The sequence below is a fragment of the Dipodomys spectabilis genome, unplaced genomic scaffold (assembly GCF_019054845.1).
Source record: "Dipodomys spectabilis isolate Male_0828 unplaced genomic scaffold, ASM1905484v1 ptg000030l, whole genome shotgun sequence".
Classification (NCBI taxonomy): domain Eukaryota; kingdom Metazoa; phylum Chordata; class Mammalia; order Rodentia; family Heteromyidae; genus Dipodomys; species Dipodomys spectabilis.
Genome location: NW_024870707.1, coordinates 6,130,001 through 6,147,681, shown reverse-complemented (window position 1 = coordinate 6,147,681; position 17,681 = coordinate 6,130,001). Strand labels below are relative to the sequence as shown.

Below are 17,681 nucleotides of genomic sequence, written 5' to 3'. Positions count from 1 at the left end.
ATATACATACATACATACATATATAAACACACATATGTGTGTATATCTACATACATTCTGTCTTGGGCTTGAACTGAGGGCTTGTACTTGTCCCTGAACTGTTTTACTCAAGGTTAGCACTCTACCACTTGAACCACAGACCCACTTTCAGTTCTCTTGGTAGTTAATTGGAGATAAGAGTCTCATAGACTTTCCGACTTTCCTGCCCTGGCCGGGTTCAAACTGTGATCCTCAGATCTCAGCCTCCTGAGTAGCTAGCACTACAAACATGAGCCATAGGTATGCCTAGCTTCAAAATAGTTTTTAATGATGAAACCACTCTTGATTTGGAAAGGGGGGAGCTTTATTTAAAAGATTATGGAGGGCTGGGAAGGTGGCTCAGAGGTAGAGTGCTTGCCTTGCATACATGAGGCCCTGGGTTCAATTTTTCAGCACCACATAAGCAGAAAAAGCCGGAAGTGGTGTTGTGGCTCAAGTGGTAGAGTGCTCACCTTGAGCTGAAGAGCCCAGGGACAGCGCCCAGGCCTAAAATTCAGGTCCCATAACCAGCAAAAAAAAATAAAAAAATAAAAAATAAAAATAAAAGATTATGGAAAGATGGAAGAAGGAACTCTTGCATAGGGAATGGACAGGCTATTTCAGTAAGGAGAGTTTTCAGACCATAATATCAAATGACACCTGAGAAGTGGACAGGAAAAGTAAAAGTAGGGAAGTATCTACCTTTCCTTCTTTATGATACAGTGGATTTCTCTATATTCCAGCTCTGATTCAGGTTGATTGTGTGTTAAAGTTCAACTGAATTTGAATTTGGTAAGAGAATCTTTGCCCTGAGAACCAGTGAAGTTGAACAGTTTAGCTAACCAGTGAAACTGAACAGTTTAGTTAACCATTCATGAAGGGCAGGATGGCACTATGTCCTCCAACAAAGAACATTTTTCTGTGCATTCAGCCTTTTCTTGGCAGCAGTGGTTAACAAGGTATTTCATTCTGATTCATCTCATGCTAAAACATGACAAGATAATTGACCAACAATTGTTACATACCAATTTTCTTTTCATTTATCATTGGGGGTTAACTGTTGAACTCATACTTTATGAGACAAAGAAGATTCATGTTTGGCCACACAAAGATTCATATCTTTGTGAATTTATGATAAAAACAGCGTCATGGCCAATAGACACATGAAGAAATGCTCAACTTCTCTAGCCACAAAAGAAATGCAAGTCAAAACAACATTGAGATTCTACCTCACCCCAGTTAGAATGGCTATAATCAAGAAATCTAATAACAACAGATGCTGGAGGGAATGTGGCCAAAAAGGAACCCTACTGCATTGTTGGTGGGAGTATAAACTTGTTCAGCCATTTAGAAAGCAGTATGGAAGTTCCTCAAAAGACTCCACATAGAGCTCCCCTATGACCCAGCAATCCCACTTCTGGGATTTACCCAATCACAAACAAGGCCATCCTAAAGCTGCCAGCACAACTATGTTTATCACAGCATTATTCACCATAGCTAAGATATGGAACCAACCCAGATGCCCTTCATAGATGAATGGATCAAGAAAATGTGGTATACACACACACACACACACACACACACACACACACACACACACTGGAATTCCATGTCTCTATCAGAAAGAATGACATTGTCCCATTTGTTAGGAAATAGAAACACTTATAAAAATTATATTAAGTGAAGTAAGCTAGGCCCAAAAGAAACATAGGTACTATGGTTTCCCTTATTTGCAATAACTAGTATATGTCTAGGACAAGCAAAAAAGTTCAAAAGCTATGTACATATGACAATATAAGATGATGTTAAGTGAAATGAACCCCAAGATAGGGACACAAGAGGTTTTGTCTTTCTTTCTGTTGTTTTAAAATGTACTTATAATGTACTATGTGATTTTTTTTGTTTCTTTTGTATGTTCTTCCCCCATGGTATAACCCCTGTGTTCACTGTATTTGATTCCGGTGCCCTGCATCATATATAATATATATATATATATATATATATTCTAATTTGGGAAGGGGAAGGAAAATAACAAAATGCTGAAATAAGGATACAGGTTGACCCATTGTAACAATGAGATGTATAAGACATTATGTTGAAAATGAACTTTACAACTTCCGTGGGAGGGAGGAGTTGGGGTGATGGGGAGGGAAAAGATGGTAGGGGAAAAACAAAGGAGGGGTAACAATGCTCAATAGGAAATGTACTCATTACCTTACTCATGTAACGGTAACCCCTCTGGTGCAGTATCTTTACAATAAAAAAATAAAGTTTTTTTAAAAAAGAAGAAAAAATCCAACTTCATTCACAATCACATAAAATTAGGAAGAACCCAAGAGTCCTTCAAGAGAGCCATAGATACATGAACTCATGTACTGAAATAACTGTTATTATGCACCAAATGGGTTTGCTACAAAAATATACCATTCTCAATATATACTAAGTACCAAAAACTTATATTACTGAAATTCAAAACTGAAATACAAATTTTAAGGTGACTTTTAAAATGCAGGTGGTACTTTGAATTGTGAGTGTATTCTGTATTAAAAAAAATCAGCTCTTCAGTACTAGAATGGCTATCTGTTCAGTTGAGACTAGTAAGATTATTATTATTTTTCATGGTAATTCTAGTTAGTGAACCTCTTTAGGAAGGTTTGATAGAAATTCATGGAGTTGGCTGAACAATACTTTTGTCACATCTTTTCAATAACATCTTAGTTCGCTTGTTATAAAATCTTATTCATTAACCTGATCGCATAACCCATTCAAGTTCAGCCATTCTAGCACTCTGCCAATGAATAACAGGTATTTTCTTTGCAGTAGTACTACCAATCAAATCTCAGAAGCCCAACACTAGAAGTCTTTTGTCATTGTCCATAAAACAATAGAAGATCCCACAGCTGTAGCCTAGAGAAGAGGGCTTCTAAAGATATGTCATCTGAAACTTACCCTAACAATATTTTTTCCCAGTCACTTATAATAAAATAACATTGGACTTGCAAACTGAATTGAAACACAGTACACATATTTAACAAAAGAAAAAAAATGTCCTTGTATATATAAATATTCCCATGACCCAGTAAAATCTTTCATGGAAAAAATGAAAGTTTTTTCCTGAAAGTTTTACCTGAAAACTTGTAGCATCAGGGAATTTAGCCTCACCCTAAGGACTCCCTTGCCTCTTATGATATAGAAGAGTAAAGTTCCTCAGTGGCCAGGTTAATACTGTGGGGATTCTATTTAGGTAATTCCAGGGGAGCATCTCTGATTCTTCAGAAGGCTGTGTGTCTTTTAAGAGCATTTGAAAGGATCGACAGCTGAAGGCTAGTCTGCCTGGCTGTCTGGGTGTATCGGCTCTCTCTGAGGGACTCCTGTTGGCCATCTATCTTTGTCTAACCCATTGGATAACATAAAACACAGCTCTTCAATCTGAATAGTCACATGCAACACATTTATAGTTTTTGACTTTCACAGTTTTAGAATAATGGATTGGTCTTGTGTGTGGTATTTTCCCTCCCTTATTTCACCTGTGGGAATCTATGATAAGGCAACCACATCCAAACGTTCATGGTTTCACACCAAAGGTCTCTGAAACCATCACCATCTAAAGAGGAGTAAAAGTCAACCTAGCCTCCGACAGACCCATGGGCTTTCCTCCAGGTGATGACTGAGACTCTTGTAGGTTAGTGTGTGAAGGAGTGAGAGGGAGGGGTCCCAGATAGAGGGACTGCCATGACTTCCATCTGTTGCCCAGATCAGCTTTTTATGTCACAGAGGCTCTGTTGAAACCGGGAACTGTGCCCACCTCCCATAGGAGTTCTGCCTTCTGTGCTGGAGGGGATGTTTCTGTGTTCTTTGTCTGAGATGAATCCACAAGATGGTTTGAGCTACAGGAGGTAAATTTTAGGGCAGAATTAAGAAAATGATTTTTTTAAACTGTCTTTAAGTAGCTGTCCAAAGGACTTGCCATTTAACAAAGTTTACAAATACGATATATCTTTATCAACGCCATCCCTTTCAACGTTCTCACCAATCCCTTCTATTCTCCCTTCCCTCACTCTTCTTAATTTTGTTTTTTATTTTTTTAATATAATTTTATTGTTATTATTAAGGTGTTTTATAGAAGGATGACCATATCCTAAGTCAGGTAATGAGGACATTTCTTTTTGGACAATGTCACCCTTTCCTTCACTGTCTCCCAGTTTCTCCCTGCTCACTAATTGCATAGTTAGAAAGTGATTTTTTGGGGGGAAGATCAAAGGCGTAAATGTTTTAGGCTGGTGGGTCAAACCAGCCGTGTGAAAAGTCAGTATAGACAATATATAAATAGATGATGTGATTATTTAAAAAAAAGCTTTATTTACAGAAACATATTGTACTTGGCTTACAACAGTTGTAGAGACAAAGCTAAATCTAGAAGGAAAAAAAAAACTTTCCAGAACATTGTGTTTGGCCACTCTATGTGATCACAATTGGGTTCTTATTCTTCTACCCATCATGAGATTACTAAATAATATGTAAAACCCCAAAAAAGAATTGAAATATTCAAAGTCCTGACAGGCACAATTCCTTCTTGGTATTAAAAAAAATATCAAGAATGGAGACAGAAAATACTTTTCCATTAACTCATCCACTGCAGAGAAGAAAGTGCATTCTTTGGCTGAGGGTGCATGACAGCCCTCTGAGACGAAACCCTGTCTCCCCCTATAAATAGAGGATGCTATGCTATCAAGCAGGGCGCAGTCGCCGACTCTCAGCTGCAGTGTCCTGGGCTAGTATGAGAGTGGCGTGAGCCTCGAATGGTGGTGCACATCTGTATGCCTGTACTCAGACAACTGAGGCAGGTGGATGACCAGCTCCTGGTCAGCCCGTGCCATTGGGCCATTTAAACTAGGCGCACGGAAATAAGGGAAAGAATGCATGGTAGAAATGGGGTGGAAACCTTCTATGTAGTAATCACTTTGCTCTCTCTCTCTTTCTCTCTCTCTATATATATGTATGAAGTATTATATTTATTATATAGTATTATATATTATCATTAATATACAAGGTTATATAACAGTGTTATATTGATATTTTAAATTATATCACATATTATAATATAGATTAATTATATGTAATGTATTATATTTATATGATATATAATACATAATATAATTATATTATAATTTTATATAAATTTATAAATGTATATAATAAATTTATAACATGTTATATAACAATATGTTACATAATATTGATAACATATTAATTATTGTATTATATTAATTAGTTTATGTAATATTATTTATCATTATATTATATAATGTTAATTGTGTTGTTATATATATTTTAATATTACATTATAAACTATATTACATTATATATTATATTATTAATATATAATAATATATTAATTACATTATAAAATATATAGGTTTATATATGAAATTCTTGTAATATATTATATATTTACATATTATATATAGATTTACAGAAATGAATTTTACTCAGTGCCTCTGGTTTCCATCTTGCTCCTACAACAGGTAACTAGGAAGGACGGAAGGAAGGAAGGAAGGAAGGAAGGAAGGAAGGAAGGAAGGAAGGAAGATGTATTCCCTACACAACAACATCTCCTTTCCTGTTCTCAGTCTGCTGTTCTTCTGCAGATAGAAGCCAGAACAAACTGATGGTCTGGAAAGAAGGACTAAGAGTGTGCAAGCAGCTTCCCAAATGTGCATACTCTGCTCCTTAAACCACATGCCCTTGGGGAAGGTACAGGTGCCAACGAATCCAACACTAGCCAGCAGATTTTTTTGTTTTGTTTTGTTGTTTTGTAGTTTAGAAGAGCAAGGTCTACATAAATACCTTGCACTTAGGAATATCTGTAAAAAATTTACAGATATCTCTCATTAGAACAATCCTAGTTCTATATATCTGACTAAAGAGACAATTACGTCTTCGTGCAGTTTCTGGTTTGTGATTTTCTCCTTGGAACGGCTGTGGACAGTTCCAGGAAAGGACAAGTCCTGTCTTGTAGGTGGAAACACTGTTTTGTGACTCTATCCTTTCTCTCACTCAGCAAGGTAGGAAAAAATAACATGTTGGTTTTAGACAGAAAGTGCTGAGCTTTGCAATGGAGACTTAGGCTCTGGGAAGGGGAGTTTATTGAACTGAAAACATACTTGTACCATCGGTATGCCTCCTGGGAGAGATCTTGGAAGGACTGAGTCAGGTTTCTATTCTAAACAGCTAAGCAGTAGAGGGAGATTTGGGAAGTTGTCCGGTGCTTGAGAGGTGATAACATGTGCAAAGAAGAATGCTGACCTGGGTAATATTTATTCAGTGCAGATGACATGCAAATAACGTTCTCTCTGCTCCTTGAGGAGATACTCAAAGAAAGGCTGGCTAATTGTTACCTGGGAAAGTGAAATATCTTATTCTAACAAGACAAATTATATAGAAAAATAGGAATAATAATATACATTAGATTTGTTGTTCTATTAGATTGCCTGGAAAAGCTTAAGTGATTTTTATCAACAATGCTATAATCTGGTACTTCATAAATTGTAGGTAGTTTTTTCTCCTTCTAACCTGATGTTTCTATGTCCTTCCATTTTCCATACTTGTGGAAACAATGATTTCTATTATCTAGTCAAACGATGTACTGTTTAATTTTCTTCTGTTATTTCAATGCTCTTTTACATGTATATGTATCATACTAGGTAAAAAAATTCCTTATAGTTGAGAGAGTTACTTCATAATTATACAATCACATTTTTGAAGCAGATATAAAGTTTTTGTTATAAATTTTATGTTCATGGAACTGTTTTCCATGGATACATTTCCAGGAACTGGGTCTAAAATATCCAAAATCCACAATGCACTTGGCCCATTGACCATGTAGCAGCCTCCTATTTGTGCAGATTCTTCACTTTCAAAAGACTCTTATCATTCTGGCATCATGTTTCCTTATAGCTTGTATTTTTTGCTATGTGTATGTATGTGTGTTTTCTTCTTTAAAAAGCTTTTTTTCTCCTGTGTGTATGTGTGTGTGCATGCTCACTCATGGTTGGTCTCACCTTATATGATTTGCAGATATTATAGTCATTCACAAGGTTGGCCTCAAAATCACTTTTCCCCTTCTCCTCCAATGCACAGACACCAGTGCAAACCCATAAAGATCTCTAAAAACCCAGAAAGGCATGATGCCACCAAATGAAGCTCCATCAACTGACCTGTCACAAAAACTGATAACCATAAACTGTCTGATATCCAAAAACTTCACAGCAGTCATCTTAAAGGTCTGTTGATCTTGGATTTCTCAGTCTCCAGAACTGCGATAAATAAGTGCCTGTTGCTTGTCCTACATCCATTCCTGGTATTGGGTTATGTCAATCCAAACAGACTATGATGAGTCCCTTCCCACGCTTTCGCCTTTGTCATCACATTAAGGTGCCTGCCAAGATGTTCCACTTGCAGAGTTCCCAGAAGCTGCAGATGCTGGAGAACTCCTTGAGAAAGCACATCCCTGAATCCATCAAGGTGAGGGTGGAAACAAAGGCCTCTGTGTCTTCCTATGCCAGCGGAGCGAAAGGAAATGTCTTTTACTGAGCACCTATGCTTTGTTGGGAACTTACTCAGGCTTCATCTCATTTTGTCCACATCACTTATTTGAACAGAAGCACCGTATGTTCATGTCTCCCCAAAGAAAACATACCTTAGCAATGACATTTGCCTGGTATTAAGAAATGGAAAAGTCTTGCTGACTCATCAGTGCATGGCATTCTTTGCTTTCAAAGAAAGTTTCACAATGACATTGGATTTCTCCCAGATTTCCCTTCAAATGGATATTTAATTACAAGCTAATTTTTAAACAGTTGTACCAGGTATCTGTGCCATGGAACTGCTCAAAACATGTAAGCAATCCACTCGTATTTCACCAAAAGCTCATAAGAGATTGTGTGTTATATAAAAGGCAGACCTGAAAATGATTATATATTATTCAGTAGTTCACTACAAAAATAGTTTTGTATTTTTTTACTATCTTTTCATTTATCTTTTCTTTCTTATTTACTTTTCTTGTTCCATTTTTTTTCAGAGGGCCACCTTTTAGTTCTCTTTATCCTTTGTATTATTCTTTTATTGCCTCTATTTTTATTTATTCAGTTTTCTCTGATCATTTTTATATTCCTACTCCTATTCATTTTCAGTTAGGCTACTGTTTTTCCCCTAAAACCTTGAAATACATTATTAAATTATCAAGTTCTCTCTCTTTTTTTTCAATGTGGGTACTTAATACTATAAAATTCACTCTTACACTGGGCACTGTAATGGTTGCCAAAATTCTAGCTACTCAGGAAGCTGAGATCTGAGGATTGAAATTTGAAGCCAGTTGGGGCAGGAAAATCCCTGGGACTCTTATCTTCAAAAAGCAGAAGTGAGGATCAAATAGTAGAAAGCTAGCCTTAAGCAAAAAATCCCCGGGACAGCGCTCACTGAGGTCAAGCCCCAGGACTGATTAAAAAGATATCCCTCTTAGTACAGTATTTCTTTTAGTTTGCATATTTCAAGATGTGGTGTTTTTGTTTTTGTTTGATTCCAGGACTGAAAAAAAAACCTAGTTTCTAAATGATCTGCTTCTTTTTTTTTTTTTTAAGAAATGTAGGTAACATTGAATGCAAAGTATAACAGTCCAACAAAAAGAATACTAAAGAGATAGGCAATAATTAGTGTTTAAGAGACCATAAATTTCCAGTCTTGTAATGAGGACAGAGTAAGTGTACAGGTGGTTAACATTCTGTAAACTTTCTTCTTGTTGGGACCAAATAACTGGCAGAAACATCTTACGGAAAGAGACTTACATTGGCTCATACTTCCATCAGGATCAGTCCATGGTAACCTGGCACATATGCACGATATCAGGGCAGCAGGAACATGGGACAGGGACACTCGGGACACTCCATGCTTTGATGGTCAGGACACATCAAGAGGAATACAGGGAGGGGCCAAGGATGAGGGCCTCCCCCCAGTAAACTCTTTCTTCCAGGGAAGACTCACCCCCAAAAGTTTCCAGAGCTGCTTCCAAATAGTGCCACCAGCTGACACCCTAGGCTTTAACCCATGAGCCTTTGAATTATGAAAGTTTTTATGAAAGTAGGTTATCTAGTCTATGTCAATGTCAAGTGGTTTTTAGGCTGTACTTTTTTACTCCACTAAAAAAACAAAACCCAGGAAACACAAGACTTTTGAGGACAGGGCCAAAGCTGGTGTGGTGATCCTTCTGCCTCAGTTTCCTGAGTGTTGGGGTTACAGGCATCTACTACCCTACCAGCCTCCAGATGTCATTTTTCTCCATTATTTCAACCGAGAGTTAATACTTTTCAAAGACAAAATGTTAGGATTAAGGATTGTTTAGGACCATCATTTCATAGATGTGACCCTAACCATGGTCAAATTCAAAGCGCTTTTCCATCTCTGCTGGGTGCTGACCCTCCCGTTTTATTGAAATGTTACAGGTTTATGGTACCCTCTTCCATATGAAACAAGGAAATCCATTCAAGCTCAAGGCCCTGGTGGACAAGTGGCCTGATTTTAGCACAGTGGTTATTCGTCCTCAGGATCAGGTCAGTTGCCAAAGGTGGAATGAATAAATATTCCTCTCTGTTCAAGTCTGCTATGTGTCTGCTATGTGCCTGGCATCATGGTAGATCCCAGGGAAACATACATGAAGCATCATGATGCCAACAAGACCCTGTCCTCCATTTTCTCAGGGTGGGAAGAAGAATGCAGAGAAATCTACAGATAAATTACAGCGTGGTTTGAAATGTGCAGGAGCAGAAGCATAAACATGACATGCCAGTACTGCACAGAGAAACTTGATTAAAAGTATATGGGGAACATTTCACATTCATTTTATTTTATTTTTTAATTTTTTGTCGGTCATGAGGCTTGAATTCTGGGCCTGAATGCTGTCCCTCAGCTTTTTAGCTCAAGGCTAGCATTCTACCACTTGGGCCACTGCTCCACTTCCGGTTTTCTAGTGGTTTATTGGAGATAAGAGTCTCACGGACTTTCCTGCCTGGGCTGGCTTTAAACCTGTATCCTCAGATCTCAGCCTCCTGAGTAGCTAGGATTGCAGGCGTGAGCCACCAGCTCCCAGCTTTGTTGTTTTAACATTGTTCTCCTCAGCCAGGATTTGATGATGCTGAATATCAAACTTCTTTTTTGGGGGGATGGGGTGAGGAGGGAGTGTAATTTCTTATATTTAGTTTATGAGAATTAGAAGCAACCAGTAAAGGCCATGCCAATTAAAGATCCTGAAATTTTGCTATAGTAAGAGCATATGTATGTGTATGTATCAATAAGTTCATTTTCTTGATAGAATTATAGTTCATTTAACCGCAAGTATAGTTCATGCTCTATAATTTTATGTAAAGAAATGGCTACTTCCTCAGCTTTTTCTTTGATTTCATTATCTGCAATGCATACTCGAGTCCTCTTCCCTATGGATTTTAATCACAAACCACTCAGAGGCCAGAGGAGAACATTGATTTGGCCGAGGTTTTTGCTTTACAGTTGATATTTGATGTTTTTTACTTGTATGGGTTTTTTTTTTTTTTTTGGAAGTACAGAATAATGATTTTAAATGGGTTTGTTTCTGACATTTAAACGCAGCAGCTGAATTAGGGATAGGTTTTTCTCGGGATATTTTTACATTTTGAACTGAATAAAGAAGTGTTTGACTTTACAATGTAAATAACTTTTATGAAAAGGTTAAATAAAAAGCCAGCAGAAAATACTATTATTTTTCATATCTTAAAATATAATAATACAATGGGATACTGAAGACTAGTATAGCTATTAGCATCAGCAAACATTTTAGTTGCTTCTCTTTCTTAACCCAAACAGGAAATGTCAGATGACTTGGACCATTACACTAATACATACCTAATCTTCACCCAGGATCTTAAGAAATGCCAGGAATTCCTTGGCCTACCAGAAGTCATTAACTGGAAACAACATTTGCAGATTCAAAGTAAGAGAACTTGGATGCGTGGGGGGCAGGTAGGGATCTTCTGGGTCCTTTGTCAGTCACTCACCTTTTCTGCTAAGCCTTAGACCTCCACATGGTTTTGTTCTCAGCTCTACTCAGCCAGCTGCTGTCCATTTGTTGTCTTGGCAACTGCCTTCACCGTAGTGAACTGTTTTCACTGTGTAAGATTTACAAAGCAAATTGGGATACAATTTCTTAGAAGCCAAGGACTCATGATTTATCCTCTGACATGTAAATAATCTACTGAAGTACATAGGAAAGCAATGCTCATCCATCCCATCTCTGTTAAATTTACAAAGGAGCCTTTTAGCAAACAGGAATGTATCCTCTGGAGTCAGACCTCATAAAAGGCAACCTTGTTGGGCCTGTTACTAGCTGTACGATCTAGGACAAATAATATTCCTGGCTGTCAGTATCATAAAAATGATTATGGTAGTCCTCTAACACTGAGTCCTTATAGGTTAAATGAGACATATCATGGAAATTGCTACCTTGATTTTATCCATCATGTCTGCAAAGCATCTCAAAGTATTACCAATCAGATTGTCACAGTCTTTTTGCTTACCAGATAGGAACCAGGGGAGATTAACAGAGCATGCTAAGATCCTAGGAACTTCACTGGTAAGCCTAAGCTCACAGTTCAAATCCCTGAGAGGTAGGAGGCCTGCTGTTCTGGCTTTAGAAACCAGAGATTAATGCGTCTAGGAACTTAGTTTGGAGGTTTATCACTCTAGCCTTCAATTATGATGACCTTGGCACTTGGTGCTATGATAAATTCTCAGCTTCCAGCGGCAGTGAAGAGCAGTATGGACAGCCGCAGCAGCAGGGCATTCACGAGTGTTAGAGCTCCTACGCAGTCTTCAGTTGCTTCCATTGCCAGCTATATAGCAGCACGTGCTACAGGTGTCAGGCCCAGAATATCTAAACACTTAGACCTTGACAGTGGCTAGTGTTAGATCTCTTGAATCATTTCTTTCTTGGCGTGGCTTCCCTGGAGCTCTTCCAGTACCCAGGGCCAAGTTTCTCTTCCCTGGTTCTTTACAGCCTTCTGGCTTTCTTTCGCCTCAGCTCTTTGCGGTCTTTGGCTTTCTCTGCTTCCACCATCTTTGCTTGTCTCTGCCATCTCTGCTTCCTTTTGTTTCTGCCCAAGTCACTCTCTGGAATTCTTCAGCTGCTTTCTCAACTGCTACTTGTCATAGTTGTGGCTAAATTCCACCAGGTTGGAGTTGCTTCACTTTTCACTATCTTCTCCTCCTATTGCCCGCTCAGCCTACTCTACTACTGATAAAGATCAAAAGTAGGCACAAAATTCCATTCAGGAGGAGCAACCTTCTGGGCCTGATAATGCAATATCACAGTGCAACATGCTAACCCAAGTTGTCTGCATCAATCACAGAAGACCATGCAAATAGAATGTTCTTTCCAACAATCACTGACCTTCTAGTGGATCACCAGAGAAAGTCCTTCCCTCCCCTCCAGTGAGAATAGGTTCAGGGTTAGTAGCACTATCCAGAGTTCACAGAGGCTTCTGATAGCTAAAAATTCCAACATCAGCTAGTTGAAATATTCACAACTGGAATAGAGTGCTTCTGGAGCTGAAGATATGGCTGTAATGGCCAGCAGCTGCATACAGAGTCTAATGAATTTTAATGTCTAATAAGTTACTATGTCTAAACTTTATTTCCACTGACAGTCATAAGTGTAATTTGATATATACAGGAAAGATGTTATTATCCAAATTTTTCCAAAATGTAGTAATGTAGTAGTTATCATGACTAAATACAAGTTTAGATAATTGTGTGCATGCACTTCTATCTCCATTGGGGAGCTTTCCAAAAGTGTTAAAATGAGCAAGGGTATCTCATTTATTTCCTCATTTTCTTCATCTAGGTTCCCAGTCCAGTCTGGATAAGGTGATAGAGAATCTTGTGGCAAAGTCAAGCATACACAATGCATTCTGTACATGAGATTTGACACAGTAATGAAATTGGCTCCTTGGCTGTTGGTTGGGGAAAACGTCTCACTCAAGCATTCCAAACCAAAGTCAATGTACATATAATATCCAATCTGTCCTAATCACACTTCTCAATAATGATGTTGCCTCCTGTATTAGGAAAGAGCTGATACAATTATAATGTTGTTTTCAATCATTTAATTAGTTTTGGAATCTAGAAATCTGGAATCAAGAGAGCAGAAGAACCATTTTGCCTCTGAAGCCTAGAGAGAGGAATCTTTCTTCCCTCTTCCCACTTCTGGTGCCTCCTTTGCGGCATCATTCACTTGTATCCCCTCTAAATACCTGGCTCTTAAGATTCACAAGATAACCAAAACAATTTTACATTGAGCTCCTTAAGGATTATTGCATATGCAGACCCTTCTTTTAAAATACAATTTTAAACTGGGTGCTAGTGGTTCATGTCTATCGTCCTAGCTACTCAGGAAGCTGAGAGCTAAGGATCAAAGTCTGAAACCAGTCCAGGCAGAAAATCCCCTTAAGACTCTTATCTCCAACTAACCACTCAAAAACTAGATGTGGAGCTGTGGTTCAAGTGGTAGAGAGCTAGCCTCGAGCACCAAAAAACCTCACGGACAGCTCCAGGCCCTGAGTTCAAGCACCACAACTGACCCATATATATATATATATATATATATATATATATATATATATTCACACACATATATTTTAATGTCATTAGTAAGGTGTCATACATACAGGGTACCATTTCACAATTCAGGCAATCTGTGTGTTTCTCTTTTGGACAATGTCACTCCTTCCTTTACTTTTCCCAGTTTTATGCAGACCCTTTTTTCTAAACAAGAACATTTGCACACGTGTGTCTTGTTGAGGGGCTATCATTTAACCTGCCGTCTCTCTTAACCTCCCTATGATCTATTTTCCACAAAGCAGTCTGAGCAAACTTTAACTTTTAACTTAAATTATATTCTTCTCCTGCTTAAAAAATGTAGTTCATTCCATCTCACCTTGAAATGCTTCTGAACTTCTCTTTTTATTCTTTATTCTCTATTTTAAAACTTTATTGTAAAACTGATGTACAAAGGGGTTACAGTTACATAAGTAAGATAATGAGTACATTTCTTGTCAAACCAGACTCCACCTACCTTTAGAACTTACTTCTTCTCTTGCACATTCTTATCCACAATCCTGGTTTTCTAGTTAAAAACAAAATGGTCAGTTTTGTTGACAGGCTTTGTGTGTGTGTGAGCTATCAGTGTTTGAACTAAAGGGCTCATACTTCCTCGGCTTGATTGGCTGGAACGCTATCACTTGAACTATGCCTTTAGCCTGCCTATTTGCTGGTTATTTTAGAGCTAGAGTCTCATAGACTTTTCTGCCAAGGCTGGTTACAAACCAGATATCATCCTCTAAGGATTACAGGCATGTAATCTAGTGCTCAGTTTTAATTGATTTTTATTCATGATTCTAGAATTAGACAACTACTTATTCTATAAAGCAGAATAAATTTATGATAGAGTAAACATTGAAGTTGGTCTTATAGATACAGAATGACTAATGAAAGCAAAAACAAAAAAAGCAGATTTGTCATTTCTTTTTAAAAAAAATACGTTTTTTATTGTAAAAATACTGTACAGAGTGGTTACAGTTACATGAGCAAGGTAATGAGTACATTTCCTATCAAGTATTGTTACCTCTTCGTTTTTTCCCTACCCTTCTTTCCCTCCCACCTCCACAACTACACTCCCCCCTCCCTGCCTAAATTGTGAAGTTCCTTTTTCAACATAGTGTCTTGTACCTCTCATTGTTACAATGGGTCAACCTGTATCTCTATTTAAGCATTTTGTTTTTTCCCTTCCCTTCCCCATGCTAGAGAAGTGTATATACAAGATGCAGGGCACCGACACCAAATACAGTGAAAACAGGGGTTATACTGTGGGGGAGGAACATACAAAGAAACAAAAAAATTACATGGTACATTATAAATACATTAGGAACAATAGCAAGAAAGAAAAAAAACCACTTGTGTCCTTATCTTAGGGTTCATTTCGCTTAACATCATTTATCTGGTCATATGAACATAGCTTTTGACCTTTTCTGCTTGCCCGAGACATCATAGTTACTTTTCTGATAAGGTAGGAAGAGAAATATAGAGCAGTTAACAGAAAGGAACTGATTTACTAACACCAGTTTATTCACATTGCTTTTTGTAAAGATGAAAGTAGAGGCAGTTTCTTTATGATGTCATTGGAACTGAGCTGTTTCAGAAAGCTAGAAAATACTTACTCCTCTGCCTCCTCCAAAGGTCAGAGGACAATTCATTTTCAGTTTAATGAACTGGAACTTTAGTATTAGGACTTCCATGTTGACGTTCAGTATGGTATGCTTGTGTGATGTACAAATCTTGGTCCACAACAATGCTTTCGTGCAACACTTTAATTGGTGTATATTACTTGCATGTAGTAAATGGTTTCCCCATGACATTTTCCCTGCATGCATCCATACACTCTCACTTGATTATGTATACTCCTCCTTCCTCTCTTCTATCCCCTCTTTCTCTCTTTTCCTTGCACCTGTATATTACCTCTTCTGCAATGTTACTTATGTTACTTGACATTCTTCCTATCTTCCTATGACTCTCGGATCACCTTTGCCTGAAATATCTCACCTGCTACCCTACACAATTTTGACATACTCGATTTCTTTCTGTCCAATGTTGCATTATCAGACTCGATGATTAACTACCACACCTAAGGTCAGTCCCAAGTCATTCTTCACACTTTTGGTGATGTGAACTTAGTTTATTTTGATTTTCTTTTCGAGTGGTTGCATCCTCACCCAATAATATTTCAAGGAATCCTCTCTCTTTTATTCCCAATAGATTCTCTGAAGAGTTAAAAATCATGCCTAACGTACAGTGTGTGTCTAATATATATGTGGCTGATGAATTCACAGAACAATTCTTCAACAAAACATTTGAACAAATTACAACTCTTCTGTCATTTACATTTAGAACTAATTTAGTTCTAAACTAGTAACATTTAGTGTAATAGTGAGTGGAACTGGAAGTTTGTAGATTTTACCTGTTGCGATTGGGGAAGTTTTTTGTTATTAGTTTATTGAATAGGTTTGCAATGTCTTTAGTATTGAATTCTTCCCCCTCATCCATCCCAAGTATGCATAAATTTGATCTTTTGATTGAGTCTGTAAGTACTTGGATTTCCCTTTGCTATGTTCTCATTGTTTATTCCATGACTTTGCTTTTTTGTTCTATTCCTGTTTTTAGCCTCAACTCCTGATACTCTATTTCCAATTTCATTTATTCTATTGTTTAGGCTTTCCACTGTGATTTGAAATAGAGAAATTGAACTTTTAGCTTCCAAGTTCTTTTTTGAGGTCAGTTCTCATGACCTTAATTTCATCTTTTAATGAAATGTGTTTTTCTCTCCATATCTTTTGGGGAAACCTATGTATTCTTTCTCATTTCCTCCTTGCATTCTTCTATTTGTTTTTGGCTATCCCCTTTTATTTTGACAGACAGTTTTGTTACCATTTCTTTGATGGTTCTTTCGTCCTCCATCTCTTCTTCATTCTCCTTTAGATCCTTCCCTGGATTGTTGTCGGCTTTTGGATTTGGTTTGTTGTCTTGATTGTTCATGAATCTTATAATCTTCAGTTGTGATTTATGCATTTGAGCTCAGGGCTTGTCAAGGCCATTCAGGTTTTGGTGAAGTGTGGTGGTGAAGTGTGGCTCACTGGATAGATCTCTGTTGGACTTTGCATCTGGCAATCTTAACTCTGGGTGGTGCAGACAGTGTAATGGGTCTGGGTCAGTTGTTAGGGCTCTGTGGTGAGCGGGCTTTCTGGAGTTCTGGTCTAGATTTAGATAATGTGGCACACAGCAGTCTTGGCCTTGTTCTGTGACTGCGGTAGGCCAATTCTACTAGTAATAAGGAGGATCTCATTCTGGCATGAGTCCTGGACTAGCATCTATTTCCAGAGGGGCCAGGAGCAGTGTTCCAGCGCCTGGGTCTCATTTGAGCCCTGGGATGGGGGCACAGAGTCCCACCATGCTTTAAGGGGAGGCCGACCCCACCCAAGTGTGTGGGCCTCGGAGGCAATGGGCTCCCACAAGATGGCGTGGGAGATTGTCCTTACTGGAATCCCGGATTGGAACCTTCTTGGTCAGGACTAGCATCTACTTCCCCCGAGGTGAGGGGCTGTGGCCTCGGACTGTTGCACTCTTGGTCCTGGGCTGACTCATGTTCAGTGGATTGGTGAGCGCCTGGCCCCTGGTTGGGGTGGGGTAGAGGGGGGATCTGGGCTGAGACCTCCGGGTAGAGCTCTATCAGGTGCGTGGACATTGTCCCTGCTGTCTCTTAGCAGATCAGGGTTTTCCACAGCTAGGAGGATACAGAGTGCTACTGCCAACCAGTGTTGGTCCCAGGGGCCTTCTTCTGGAAGCAGGGGTGGGGGTAGATGAGGAAGGGTTCTGGCGTCTTTCCCTTCTTCAAGTATGGTGTTCCTTCTCAACTGAGAGGAGGGGTCCAGGCTCTCGGTCAGCACCAGCGCTGGTCTCCCGTGGGAGGTGTGTCCCTGGCGTTGGTCTGGACTGAATGGCAGCGCTGTGAAAGCTTTCTGCATCGGGATGCT

The 17,681-nt window shown here is 38.6% G+C and overlaps 1 protein-coding gene and 1 long non-coding RNA gene across 2 annotated transcripts in view; one reads left to right on the top strand and one right to left on the bottom strand.

Annotated features, from left to right (window-relative positions):
- The first annotated feature begins 5,840 nt into the window (after nt 1-5,840).
- LOC122104904 (glycine N-acyltransferase-like protein Keg1) overlaps nt 5,841-17,681 on the top strand; it is a 13,563-nt gene continuing 1,722 nt past the window's right edge. The window contains 6 exon segments of the mRNA XM_042675905.1: nt 5,841-6,083; nt 7,453-7,542; nt 9,516-9,623; nt 10,909-11,035; nt 12,944-12,979; nt 12,982-13,102. Coding sequence (XP_042531839.1) covers nt 7,465-7,542; nt 9,516-9,623; nt 10,909-11,035; nt 12,944-12,979; nt 12,982-13,102 — 470 coding nt within the window. The 5' untranslated portion in view covers nt 5,841-6,083; nt 7,453-7,464.
- Nucleotides 8,523-17,681, bottom strand: part of LOC122104907 — a 16,927-nt gene continuing 7,768 nt past the window's right edge. The window contains exons 2-3 of the long non-coding RNA XR_006146992.1: nt 15,311-15,325; nt 8,523-8,532 (exon numbers count right to left, since the gene is read on the bottom strand). This is a non-coding gene — a long non-coding RNA (uncharacterized LOC122104907). The remainder of the gene's footprint in view (nt 8,533-15,310; nt 15,326-17,681) is intronic.